Source organism: Mytilus galloprovincialis, chromosome 13 (genome assembly GCF_965363235.1).
Source record: "Mytilus galloprovincialis chromosome 13, xbMytGall1.hap1.1, whole genome shotgun sequence".
Lineage (NCBI taxonomy): Eukaryota > Metazoa > Mollusca > Bivalvia > Mytilida > Mytilidae > Mytilus > Mytilus galloprovincialis.
This window is the reverse complement of record NC_134850.1, coordinates 31721315-31735095: the sequence shown is the minus strand read 5'-3', so window position 1 is coordinate 31735095 and position 13781 is coordinate 31721315. Positions and strand designations below refer to the sequence as shown.

Genomic DNA, 13781 nt, shown 5'->3' with positions numbered 1-13781 from the left:
ATCAAAAATTTAAATATTCAATGAAGTACACATTTACTATAAGTTTGTGTGAAGACTCTTGGGAAACCACCAAAATGTCAAAACAATTTGATAACCACGAAAATAAATGAATCCACAGTATATTAACTTTAACAACTATACATCACATCTATAAATTCAATTTGTAATAAGGGAGTTACATTTGGTGGTTGTTTCAATGTAGAAGTTGTAAAGTTGTACCACATGACATTTTTCTATGATTCTATCTAGACTTTCTCAAAGGAGAAGTCAGCAAATGTAAGATTTTAACAGATTTACCCTTAAAATTTACTCTTAACATAAATAATTTTGCTTTGATGTCCTTTCTTTTTATGAAAATAACAACTGTTTCACTTAAACTTACAATCAAAAAAATATTTGAAATTTTAAAACTGGTCCTTTTTTCTGATCTTTGATTTTAAAAAAAAAATTAAAACATCATATCAATAAGATTTTTTTTCGTGATATATGAACAAAAAATGCTATATAAAGGATAGATTATTTCCCCAGCCAGTTACACCTTTATCTTACAAAATTATATCAAATTTAAGGTATACATGTATGCATGTATGACTTGTGCACTCAGCATAGTACATTAATAATCTTTGACTCAAGGATGAAATGTAAGTACATGAATAAATACAGGGCATATGTTATTTGAATAAAAAAAAGTAAATATGGATTTAAATTAACACTTACCTCTCAAGATTGTACTAATAATCAGATCAACATATTTTGCTAGAGTGTCTGCATTGTCAAGGGCAGCCAAGGACAGATAACTGGAGACATTTCTAGTTAATTCTTTATTATTACAACGTAGAAAATTAACAACTACTGGAATGGCTAAAGACATCACTTTTGGTTTACTGTAGTGCTGTAAAAGAATATGACAAAAATTCATATAGTGACAAGAATGTGTCCATAATACATGGATGCCTAATCATTTTCTATGTTCAGTGGACCGTGAAAATGGGGTTAAAACTCTAATTTGGCATTAAAATTAGAAAGATCATATCATTTGGAACAGGTGTAATAAGTTTCAAGTTGATTGGACTTCAACTTCATCAAAAAAACTACCTCATCCAAAAACTTTAACCTGAAGCGGACAGACAGGTGAACGAACAGACGAACGACTGAACGGACGCACAGATCAGAAAACATAATACCTATAAATGGGACATAAAAATGAAGTATGTTAGTCCCATTAGGTTTTGATTGAATTTCATGCAATCTTTACCTAAAAAATTGTCAGATGAACTGATGAACAAGGTTAGTTCTATATAGCCTCTACTTCTTGATTTGAGGTATACTAAAAGTACGGGATCAAATATGAATCTCAGTAGACTAGGAAAGAAATTACATGTATTATTATATTTCCATTAAACAAGAGTGTACACGCTGAAATGTCTCGCCTTCTTTACTAATCATTGATATTATGTTGATAGACCTAAATATTACAGTTGTAATAAAGCTTTATATTATATAAAGCTTTATTACAACTGTCACATAAAATCAACATTAACCAAGAAAACAAAACATTGATCAATGAACCATGAAAATGAGGTCAAGGTCAGATGAACCATGCCAGGCAGACATGTACAGCTAACAATTCTTCAATACAACAAATATAGTTGACTTATTGCTTAAAAATCAAGAAAAACAGACCAAAACACAAACACTTAACACTTAGCAATGAACTGTGAAAATGAGGTCAAGGTCAAATAAAACCTGCGTAACAGACATATAGATCATAAAATATTTCCATACACCAAATATAGTTGACCTAATGCATAAAGTATTTGAAAAATAGACCAAAACTCAAAAACTTAACTTTGACCACTGAACCATGAAAATGAGGTCAAGGTCAGATGACACCTGTCAGTTAGACATGTTCACCTTACAATCATTCCATACACCAAATATAGAAGACCTATTGCATAAAGTATAAGAAAAACAGACCAAAACACAAAAACTTAACTATAACCACTGAACCATGAAAATGAGGTCAAGGTCAAATGACACCTGCCATTTGGACATGTACACCTTACAGTCCTTCCATACACTGAATATACTAGCCCTATTGCTTATAGTATCTGAGATATGGACTTGACCACCAAAACTTAACCTTGTTCACTGATCCATGAAATGGGGTCGAGGTCAAGTTAAAACTGTCTGAGGGGCATGAGGACCTTGCAAGGTACGCACATACCAAATATAGTTATCCAATTACTTATAATAAGAGAGAAATTAACATTACAAAAAATCTGAACTTTTTTTTCAAGTAGTCACTGAACCATGAAAATGAGGTCAAGGACATTGGACATGTGACTGACGGAAAGTTCGTAACTTGAGGCATCTATATACAAAGTATGAAGCATACAGGTCTTCTAACTTCTAAAATATAAAGCTTTTAAGAAGTTAGCTAACGCCGCCGCCGGATCACTATCCCTATGTCGAGCTTTCTGCAACAAAAGTTGCAGGCTCAACAAAAATGATTTTATTGAAAATAAGTTTGTTTTTTAAACAATTACTAAGTTAAACACTTTTTTAGTTCAATTTACATTCTGCAATCAATAAAATTGAGAATGGAAATGAGGAATATGTCAAAGAGACAACAACCTGATCAAAAAGCAGATAAAAATCTGACAAGTTTGGTAAGATATTTTTTTCAATAGAAAACTTACCATAAAAAGACAGCTCATTATATCAGAGGCTATTTTAGCATGAGGTGGGTCCTTCTCTGGTGCAGCAGGATTCAGGTCATATTTCTGACAAACCTCCAGCAGCGATACCAAACACTTGGAATGTGCTTCAATGGAACCTGTCTCTCTACAAATTAAATTTTCATCCATTGAACAAATTATTATCTCAATTATACTATTTTTTGCTAAAACTTATGTCCAGCTTTTTACTCCCTTAGGTCTACAAAAAAAATGTTATCATAAATGGTTTTTATGGCTCTATAACCATAGAATTTGGTTTATAAGGATCTTTTAGGTTATAGGCATTTTAAATAGCTCTGGGAGTAGGTGTGTATCCTTAGTAATGTATGTGGTGCCATTGATCGATTGATTGTTGTCTCATTTAAGTCCAGTGGTCAATAAATATGAAAAATAGGTCAAATCTAAAAACATTTGTTTTAAGTATTATAATTCACAGCTTGTATTTATTTTTCTTTTAAGTTTCATTGAATATCATAGAGATTGGATTTTGTCAAAGCTAGTGGCCAACTTAATGTTGTATCATACATGTGACATCATGCATGTCATGTGGTTTTTATATTTTCAATATGACAAAATCTGTAAAATGTGTGTTCTTTTCGCAACATGTATGCTTCAAGGTGTTGAATATGCTATAAACTGTTAAACAGACCCCACATAGATATGATCATATTTGAGTCTGAGTTATTCCCCTTAGTTATCATTTTGGAAAGGTAAATAGTTGACTTTCTTATTTGACTTTCCAAATTGCAACACTCAGTACAAACAAGTCTAAGAAAATATCCATACTAAATATGTGTACATCGTATTGATAAATCAATCAATGCTTAAAGAAATTAAATTTATCCAAAGTGCATCTTCTTCTAATGAATAGCCATTAGTTTAAAAAATTGAAATTGGCTGATTTATGAAGGAATTTATCAACATACACCTCTAACATGGTATGATTATCCAAAGGGCACGCCGGCTTCCTCCAACAATCAAAAACTGACAGCCACGAAATAGCACAATGGTGATGAAAGTGGCATTAAATACCAACTAATCAATTAATTAAAGGCATTAAAAGGGAAATATCTTTTGTTGAAATTGTGTCAATCTTAACCTATGTCTTATTTGCACTACCTGATTGCTGTGGTGACTCTGGTGATACAGATTTCCACAACACTTTGATCATTATCATTCTGTAGATAGTCTGTACAATCTAGAATCTTACTAATGGCTTCTAACACAGGAACAAGGTCATCTTTGATTTCATCATCAGCAAGTGAAAACAATTCACCAGCCTTTGACAAGTCCCTCTTTTGTAAAACTTGTGCAAATAATTCATTCATGGCTTACTATAACTTCTACATACTGTAAATATATATTTCAAAAATTATGAATATGTCTAATGATATAAATGTCTTTACAATTTTTTAATTTTGAACACACAACATTTGTGCAATCTTTGTGAAACGGTCAGACATCTGATACATGTACAAATGATGTAAGACCAGACAAGCACGATTTTCATGAGCATAAATTTACATTATTTACGAGCAATTTTAATTCAATATCCAACATTTATTGATAAATATAAAAATTTAATGTTTTATTTCTAATTTATTTCTTTTCATAGTTTTACAATTACTCGTGTTACCTTGTTCAATTCCATTCCTCTATCATAGGAGAGTAGCTGTTTCACCTGCGAATTGCAATTTGAGGGTTGCCTAATTACAATGTCATGAATGTATTAACCACAAAATGTTAAACCTTTAAACATGTTAAACTTGTATTCTTTTGTAATATATATATCTGTTAAATATTGAATTTCTGCAAACTTGAAACTGTATTTTTGGGGATTTATAGGTTCTTTATTTTTTTCATGTGATTGACAAACACAACTTTTCCAATCATGCCAACTGTTTTTTCTAATTGTGATTTCGGCTAATTCAAATTAAAGGCATTAGACATGGAAAGTAAAAATTTACACATTTAATCAACTTCTACTTGATGATAGAAAAACATATTTTTCTTGAAAATACCATAAACAATCACAAACAACTTAAAATAACTGCAGTTACTGTACACTAGACATTTCCAAATGAGACAAACAGATTTTGCTGGAATTCCTGGATTTCCTGCAGTGAAAATACTTTGACCAAGCGGGTAACACCTGCTTCTCATAGCATGAAAAAATTGTTCAATTTGCTACACAATTATGTTGAATAAGCTGTTCAGGACCTTAGTTGATTTTGGTGAAACATGTGCTAGCCTACATATGTATAGCGAAATTTTAATCTGTTCAACTAATCTTGCTTTGCTTTAATTTGTAATAAGTTCACAAATTATTGCTTACAAACAGTGTCCTTGTCATCATTCAATAGTTCATGATAGTATCAAGAGGTGAGAAATTCTTTAAAACTACTAACATACATGTATTATGGACACATATAAAAATTATCTATTTGTAAGCTCATGGGCAGTTTCTGTGTACAAGATAACTCCCACTGAATAAATTTTCATGAAATATTTGGACATTTAGCATTACTTAAATCTGCAAATATTTACCTGTATTAATCCTCATTTGGGAAGTACAATACACTGTTAATTGAGTTATAAAATGACAATTTACTTAGGATGGCATTGCTGACAAGACAACTTCCTGTAAACAAAGAAACTAAACGCAAATCGAAGCCGGTCTAATGTGTAATTCCGCATATCTGAAACGAAAACGAAAGTAGGAAACACAGAAGTTCAGAACGGTCAGCTGGAAAGCAAGTCGCACCATGACAGTCACATTCATATCAAGTTTGTATTATTTATACTTTTTAACCTTCATTTATGATGTTAAAATTGAATAATAGAACTGAAAAATATTACCAAATTATAACAATTTCTAGATTGATATATATATATATAGGTCAAATAGAGAAAGTGATTTTCAGGAAGTCATCATTTGTAACAAAAACCAATGAGCCCAATGAGAAAGTTATATTTTAAACAGTTTTAGAGGAATTAGTTGACATATAATTATTGAATAGAAAAAGAATATTTTAATTGGATTTAACTGAACTCATCTTACATTCTCACCTTTATTCTTTAAAAACAAAAGTGAAACTTTTTATGTCTAAAAATAAGCCATTGTTTATCAGTGGAAATTTCCAAGGATGCAGACATCTCTTGATCCAGTAAGACACACAGGTACTCTTTTGGTAAAATGATTAACTGACATATAATTATGAAGCTAAATGTATTTACATTAGAAACAGCGCATTATACATGTTATATACAACTTAATTTATGTTTTACATGCATGCATTGGCAGATCCAGAAATTTTCATATATATATATATATCAATATTAAGGGGAGAAGTATAACCAAGGCCAGTACTCTGCTCTTTCCTGACCAGTGGTTATGTAACAAAAAATTTGTTCTGGCGTGACACTTGTTCTGCCGGAACAAATTTCATAGGAAATATGTTCCACCGGAATTTATATCACAGAAAATATGTTCCAGCACTGTAAAATTTGTTCCGGAACTAGTTTTTCTACTAAATGTGAAATAAGTTCTGGAACAAAAATCACACCTCCATGAACATGATGAATTTTGTTCCAATATTTAAAAAGTTTTTAAAAGTGAAATATTCGTTCCTGTGATATAAGTTTTGAACAAACAATTTTCATAGAAATCAGGGGTACACATGATTTGCAATTGAAGGCATTACTGAAACTATAGGATGAAGATAAGAAATAAAAAGCGATGGTTATGTATCATAATTTATATTCATGTTTTATGTGGTATATTCCTCTATTTTTCCTGTTAACAGTCATGCATGGTTGTTCTTTTCATACATGTACTTCAGTCATGGCACAGTTTCGAAAGATTGTGACTTGTTTCTTTACCTCTTTCAATATAATTGATCAATCACTTTGTCCTTTTCATATTAGTACAAATGTTCATCTTTAACTATACTGTTTATCATGTTTATTCTTATTCTACTCTTTTTCTGGCTCATAAGTGTCATTTTGGTATTTTTTTATGGAGTATATAATTAAACATTTACTATATACTCCACAGAATCCAAATTGGATGTTTACACTTTTTATTTATTACATCAAAAGTTCATTACTAGACTAGTAATGGACTTCTGATTACATATATATAATAGGATTAAACACATTTTTTCTGGAAGTTATTGATGTGTAAACCGGGGCGATTAACTCACAAACTGAATAAAAGTCTGAAGGACTTTTATGTTAAGTTTGTGAGTAAGAGCCCGGTTTACACATCAATAACCTCTAGAAAAAATGTGTTTAATCCTTATAATTCTTAAGCCAAATTATAGCGATTTTTAATTAACATTTGTTTTGTAAATGCTACTGTAATAACCATCAAATGCACAATTGACATGTCGTAACTAAGGAGTTGGCCGCCATATTGACTTTCTGAAATCCATAAATGTTCGAAAAAATGCAACGGAATCTTAAATGAAATAGCACCTACCTCCAAAACTTCAAATTAATGAGATATAATATTCGAATTTGAAGCGTACAAGTAACAAAATAATCTTTCCAATGAAAGTTTTCATTCGTATGACGTCGTGTTTTGCCATGACTAAAATTCGCCAAATCATTCATGAAAGTTCACGGAATTTTATTTGAATTTTTAATTTATACATTTTTGTAGCTTTAGTGTAGTTATTTTATTTATTTTTTGTCATATAGGCACTAAAATAGACACATCTGTTAAGCATTTGTTTTTTAATCTCTATTTGCCGAAAATCATGGGATCCCTGCAAGCTTGTGTATCGGGCATCAATAGATTACGAAAGTAGTTTAGGAAACATGGTTTATCGAAGTGTAAACTTAGAGAAAAATTCTAATTGACCAATCCAATTCAAGTATTTATCGATATGCAAATCATATAAGAATTATATCAATATAATACATGTTTTTATAATGTACTCGAATGATAACTTTAAACTCACTGATGACAAATGCTCAGTATATAAGATAACTTGTTTAACCAGTGGAACATATTTCACAGACAAGGAACTTATTTCACCAAGTGAGAAACAAATTTCACAAACCCAGAACTAAATTATTTCACCAGGTAAGGAACAAACATCAATCCAATAACTAAAATGTATAACTGTCTTAAACAAATGTCTAAATCCAAGTCTATAACACAAGTGTCCCTTACTACACAGTCAACCAATATATATATCGTTTTTTCATTATTCAATTTACATAACATTAATACTCAATATTTTAACTTTACATAATAATGCTAGTTTATCTATTTTTCCAAATATCAAGTCTTGTGACAAAACCTAAATTATCTTAAAAAATAAGAAATCCCATTTGTATATAAAACTTCTTTAATGCTTAATTCTCTATTGTCATTTAACCCTCAAGGGACTACATAATAATATGCTTTAATAACATCTATTATATCTAAAATTGTGAAGATTTAAAAAAAATTTTATCAAGTAAATTAATTCTTAAGCTAGTTCTAAATATCTTGAACTAATACCGAATTATAACAATTCTTAGAAATTTACATATTTTAACATTCTGACATCTAAATTATACTGGTTATAGAAGCTCATAACATACTTTTAAATATTCTGGTTTATTTCCTTTTACTTTATGGTGCTGTTATAAAAAAAAAATTACCTCATGAGGGTTTCTTTAGTGTTTTTTATTTAAAATTGAAGAACTTCATAATTCAAAGGTTTTCAAAGTAGTGAGGCATAAATTATGGTGGCTCAGTTATGCACATAAAACTGCTATAGTCCGAAATCAATACTATTAAACCATAATCATAGGTTAGCATGCATAGTCGCATTTGTCATCCATTCTAATATTCTTATGACTTTTACAAAAATTCATCCTAAAATAGTTAACATACTTTCAACCAAACTTAAACTGCCTGTGATTCGCTTCTAAGTCAAACAGGACTTCCGGTTTTTAACATGCACATAAATTTCATAAGAGTAGTCAGGACAGTACAATAATTATCTCCTTGATAGAGACTCTCTATATAATATATAGCAGTGATCGCCTAAGAGAAGAAAGTTGAAATTGATAGTTAATAGGAAATACACTTTATTTATAGTACAAGTATGTTTATAGTATATAGAAACGCGAAAATAATGGATTTAACAAAAAAACATAACAGACTTAGGAAACAAGGGAGAGGGCTTGAACTATTTCCAAGTACCTTTTTGAACTTTGATAGCTTTTCTGAAATTCTTCAGACATGAAATCTTTTACTGAAATTCTCTAGACACAAAATCTTTTATGAAAATTTTACCTACAATAGTTTAAATACTTTCAACCAATCTCTAAAGGCCCTTGATTTCGCGGGTGTGTTCTAGTTATTCTGAATTTTAGTGGCTATTTTACAATTTTTGCTCGGAAATCTAAACAAATACCTATGAATAATAAAAAACTTAAAAAAATTATCTTAATTACTTCTATTTATATACAGGTCTGCCTGTCAGACATATTTTCAAACTTTCGACTCATTTTTGGAGTCAAAAAGTGAGACATAGGTATGCTGTTTTCCTGTTTCAATTATTTTTTGTGTATTAGTTAGTGATTAGGTCACTTTATAAAGAACCACTAGTGGTAGGTCAATGATAATTGGTATGCAGTTGCATAAGCATAGGCATATCTCATTTCCATGGAGATTATTTAGCCCCACCCCCTCAGTTATGGTTTATTGACTTTGAAATTTTTGCTTAGTTTATAAGTTTAAGTTTGTGGTTGGGTTTGTTGAAAGTGAACTACTTATGATAAGTCAATGGTATTTAGTATGCAGTTGCATTAGCATTGGCACATCTCAATTCCATGGAGATTTTTTAGCCATGTACCTTCAGTCATGGTTCACTGACATTGAATATTTGCAAAACTTTACATGTGTAAAGGTTGCTATTTAATTTCAACATTTGCATTTTCAAAATTACAAAAAAGTGAGACATATCTCTGTGATAACAGTTTATCCTAGAACTTAATTATCTTTTTGGGAAATTTATTAACTTGCCCAATTTTTTTTTACCAAGAAATAAAAGTTGTGGGTGTGGAAACCACTTCATATACAGAGTATATCTCCCAAGTGATACGAAATTCAAAGGTTTGTATTTCCTCTGAATCATGATTTCCTTGATAGAGGGTTGCTGCTCACAAGGAAGCTATTAAATCAAGAGTGACAAACAGTGAAGTTGAAATCATCCTTTCATATATGTTACGGAATATCCGTTTCACAGATTATATCAGATATGCTCTAATGTTGTAACTACAATCCTGTTCCCTTTTCCAAGAATGTGACCTACTGATTTAGACTATTTACCCAGGTTTGTATTAACATGAGCGACACAACAGGTGCTACATGTGGAGTAGGATCTGCTTAACTTTCCAGAGAACCTGAGATCACCCCCAGTTTTTGGTGGGGTTTGTGTTGCTTAGTCTATATAGTTTTCTATGTTGTTTCTTGTGTACTATTATTTGTCTGTTTGTCTTTCTTTTTTAACCATGGCATTGTCAGTTTATTTTCAATCTATGAGTTTAAATGTCCCTCTGGTATCTTTTGACCCTCTTTTTAAGCTGCCAACAGGTCATGTTGGATTTTGAAATCCTGAAGTTTGTGACATTCCACTCATCAGCAGTTCTGGGTTTCATGTCTATTAGTTTTTAACCCAATTCTAAAATAGGTATCAGATAACTGCCAACCAACATGACCACTGTATACATTGTCCTTTGTTTATTATAAATCAGATTAAACCTAGTATTAATACTTATTAATATATATGTTTTTATACATTTTTGTATAGATACTTGAAATTTTGACAGATGGCAAATCGAGAACTAACAAAGCTGTGGTTGTCTCATAGGGAAGATTATATTCTAGTCATCAAGGTAATTTTTTTTAAAAGGCAGTTTCATTTTAATGGCTTTATTTTTTTTTATATGACCACACAGATGCAGATATCCAGTTGAAAATTAATCAAAACAAATGAAATTCTTTAATATTATAGAAGGTATACTATTATAATTTACCGATTTGGCATACTATAAATTAGACTGTTGATAATGCATTTGTTGCTTTATGTACATCAGATTTAAGTATGGAGCTAAAAGATAATACATCTGTTCAGCGAACTTGACAATTAATCACAAAACAACTGAATAAATAAGTGCAAATCACTTTACCGACCGTGCGAGGGCTGTAAAGCCAGTCAAGGTTGTTAAACACTTCCATCATCAAATCTGACGGTGACTTTGGATCTTAAAGATGCATACATTTGGCCTTAGTTAATCTTTAATTATTTTTAATTGTAGTTCAATTATATATATTTTGGAGTTTAGTATGACATCCATTATCACTGAACTAGAACACATTTTTGTTTAGTGGCCAGCTGAAGCACGCCTCCGGATGTGGGATTTTCTCACTGTATTGAAGACCCATTGGTGACCTTTGGCTGTATCTGCTCTTTGGTCGAGTTGTTGTCTCTACGACACATTCCCCATTTCCATTCTCAATTTTATGTATTCATAATTTGATATAAAAACAAAATCCACAGAAAGATAAAAGATTGATCTAGCTCTGTTAAAAGAATTCATTTCCACATCAACTCTGAACACAAAAGGGAGATAACTGTTATGTAAAACAAAGATACAATATTTACATTTAAGTCTGCTGAATTGTTCTCAAAACAAATATCTTTTTTGCTGCATATATCCTAATATTTTAACCTTCAGGCTTTAATATCTAAGAGTTTATTTTTTAGAACATCCCTCAAAAAGTTACTGATGAAACGCTACACAATTACATAGAGGTAATCTCCAAAGTGGACATTGATCATCTCTATTTCCATTCACCAACTAATGGTGGAAAGGTCCGACAAGTAGCTCTTGTGCACCTCAAAGAAAAGATCGCCGGTTTGTATTCTTATATTTTATAGCTTTATGTCATTTGAATTTCAAAAATGAATTAAAAAAATGACTGTTCACCATGGAAATTTCAAAAATAAGAATACTAAACTTATAGAATTTATTCATTATGATTATTTACAATTTTTCAGGATTAGGTTACATGGGTTAGTTCCACAGTTCTTGCTTCCATTTCCCCTTTCTTTCCGTCTGCTTCTTAATTTTACACTAGTTTACATCCTTGTTTCTTTTTGTATCTACACTACCCTGAATGTCTGCAATTGTATTCTCCATGACATTGTTAAAAATATCTGGGACCATTGTCCATTTGCTCTACAAAAGTGTATCAGACAAAAGACCTATTTGAATGAATATTATATAATAATACTGTGGATTCATTGTTATTCGTTGAATACCAATTTTTGTGGACTTTGTATTTACAGGTGAACCACTATAAATTAAATGTTCAACGAATGAAAAAAATAATTTCTGTAGGATTGTATGCAGATTTCTGCAAAACCACGAAATTATATATCCATGAAGATGCATTGGTTATCCTTAATCCAAGAAAATTGGTACCCACCATTGCCCAACATAAATGAATCCACACTAATACATGTAATACAAATCTACTTCATGTAATTTGTTATCTGTGTTTTACCCTCAATGAACTTCACCTTTTCAGATATCAGTTCTGTTAAAGAGAAAGCCAAAAAGAAACCAATAGAAGGACAAGTGGTTCATATAGATTTACTGAATAATCCTAGTGGTATAATTGTATTTGATATACCAAGGGAGGCTACTCAGGATGAGATAGAGCTATATTTTGATCGTCCTCAAGTTTCTGGTGATGGGGCAGAAGTAGAAAGCTGTACATTACAAGAGAAAGTACAGATAGCTGTGTTATTCTATAAATCTTTGGATTCAGGTAAATAATGTAAATGTATTTACTATACTAATGTAGAATTCAATGTCTAGATGAATTATATTGAAAACTCACCACACTATTCTCTCTCACTGTCTTTCTCTTATTATCTCTCTCTCTCTCTCCAGTGTTCAAACTGCTTTACTCTCTATCTTATATTTAAAAAAGAAGATGTGGTATGATTGCCAATGAGACAACTATCCACAAAAGACCAAAATGACACAGACATTAACAACTATAGGTCACCGTACGGCCTTCAATAGTGAGCAAAGCCCATACCGCATAGTCAGCTATAATAGGCCCCGATAAGACAATGTAAAACAATTCAAACGAGAAAACTAACAGCCTTATTTATGTAGAAAAATGAACGAAAAACAAATATGTAACACATAAACAAACGACAACCACTGAATTACAGGCTCCTGACTTGGGACAGGCACATACATAAATAATGTGGCTGGGTTAAACATGTTAGCGGGATCCCAACTTAAATTTTTTATATTTTAAAAAAAAAATTGCTTCCTAATAGAAAGATGTAATGATTAGCTAATACCTATAGATTTATATATTATGTATTGCAATTATATTTGTGTATATTTTGTTGTAATTTGGAAGTTATAAATACAGTCGACTCTCGTTATCTCGAAGTCAGCCGGCCCAGAGAAATATTTCGAGATACACGTAGTTCGACTCAAACGAAAACCGGAAGCTTGACAGAACAAGGGACACAACTCTTGTTTAGCTTGGTAAAGCTAAAATAAATCTGGGTGAATATGGGAAGGGGATCGATATTCTGGTATCCGATCAATTTATTTGTATGTCATGGTCTTTCATTATTATAATAACATTATTTTTACTTATTCAATTGTTTCAGTTACATTTTTTTTCCTATGGGTTTTATCCGAGAGAGTAATTTCCAATCGAGTTACATTATTCAGGTCGTTTATAGTTGACAAAATGGTTTATTCTCGGATATAAGAGATTTTAGATAATTTAGATTTCTCTTCATTTTGTTTTATCTCACTCTTTCAAAAGAAAACACAACAGGATTAAAGACGCCGATTGAGTAGTTTTTAGGTGATCATCAACGGAAGTCATAATCCTTACTTTATACACACCCAAGCTCATTAGTTTGAATCACAATTAATTGTTTTGTAAACATTTTAAATACTTTTTCATGAACATAAACAATGTTTCAC

At 31.0% G+C, this 13781-nt stretch overlaps 2 protein-coding genes across 5 annotated transcripts in view; one reads left to right on the top strand and one right to left on the bottom strand.

Annotated features, from left to right (window-relative positions):
- The window catches only part of LOC143056385 (ventricular zone-expressed PH domain-containing protein homolog 1-like), a 30355-nt gene extending 24933 nt beyond the window's left edge, over positions 1 to 5422 (bottom strand). The window contains exons 1-5 of one of the 2 annotated variants that reach the window (XM_076229479.1): positions 5289 to 5389; positions 4378 to 4422; positions 3861 to 4091; positions 2703 to 2847; positions 718 to 892 (exon numbers count right to left, since the gene is read on the bottom strand). In XM_076229479.1, coding sequence (XP_076085594.1) covers positions 718 to 892; positions 2703 to 2847; positions 3861 to 4069 — 529 coding nt within the window. In that variant the 5' untranslated portion in view covers positions 4070 to 4091; positions 4378 to 4422; positions 5289 to 5389. Of the gene's footprint in view, positions 1 to 717; positions 893 to 2702; positions 2848 to 3860; positions 4092 to 4377; positions 4423 to 5288 lie in introns of both variants that reach the window. The other variant, XM_076229478.1, reaches the window with a different exon arrangement.
- LOC143056383 (protein mono-ADP-ribosyltransferase PARP15-like) overlaps positions 5421 to 13781 on the top strand; it is a 41867-nt gene continuing 33506 nt past the window's right edge. Inside the window, exons 1-4 of one of the 3 annotated variants that reach the window (XM_076229475.1) lie at positions 5421 to 5528; positions 10559 to 10643; positions 11516 to 11666; positions 12343 to 12585. In XM_076229475.1, coding sequence (XP_076085590.1) covers positions 10578 to 10643; positions 11516 to 11666; positions 12343 to 12585 — 460 coding nt within the window. In that variant the 5' untranslated portion in view covers positions 5421 to 5528; positions 10559 to 10577. Of the gene's footprint in view, positions 5529 to 5754; positions 5922 to 10558; positions 10644 to 11515; positions 11667 to 12342; positions 12586 to 13781 lie in introns of those variants that run through there. The other 2 variants (XM_076229476.1, XM_076229477.1) reach the window with 2 other exon arrangements.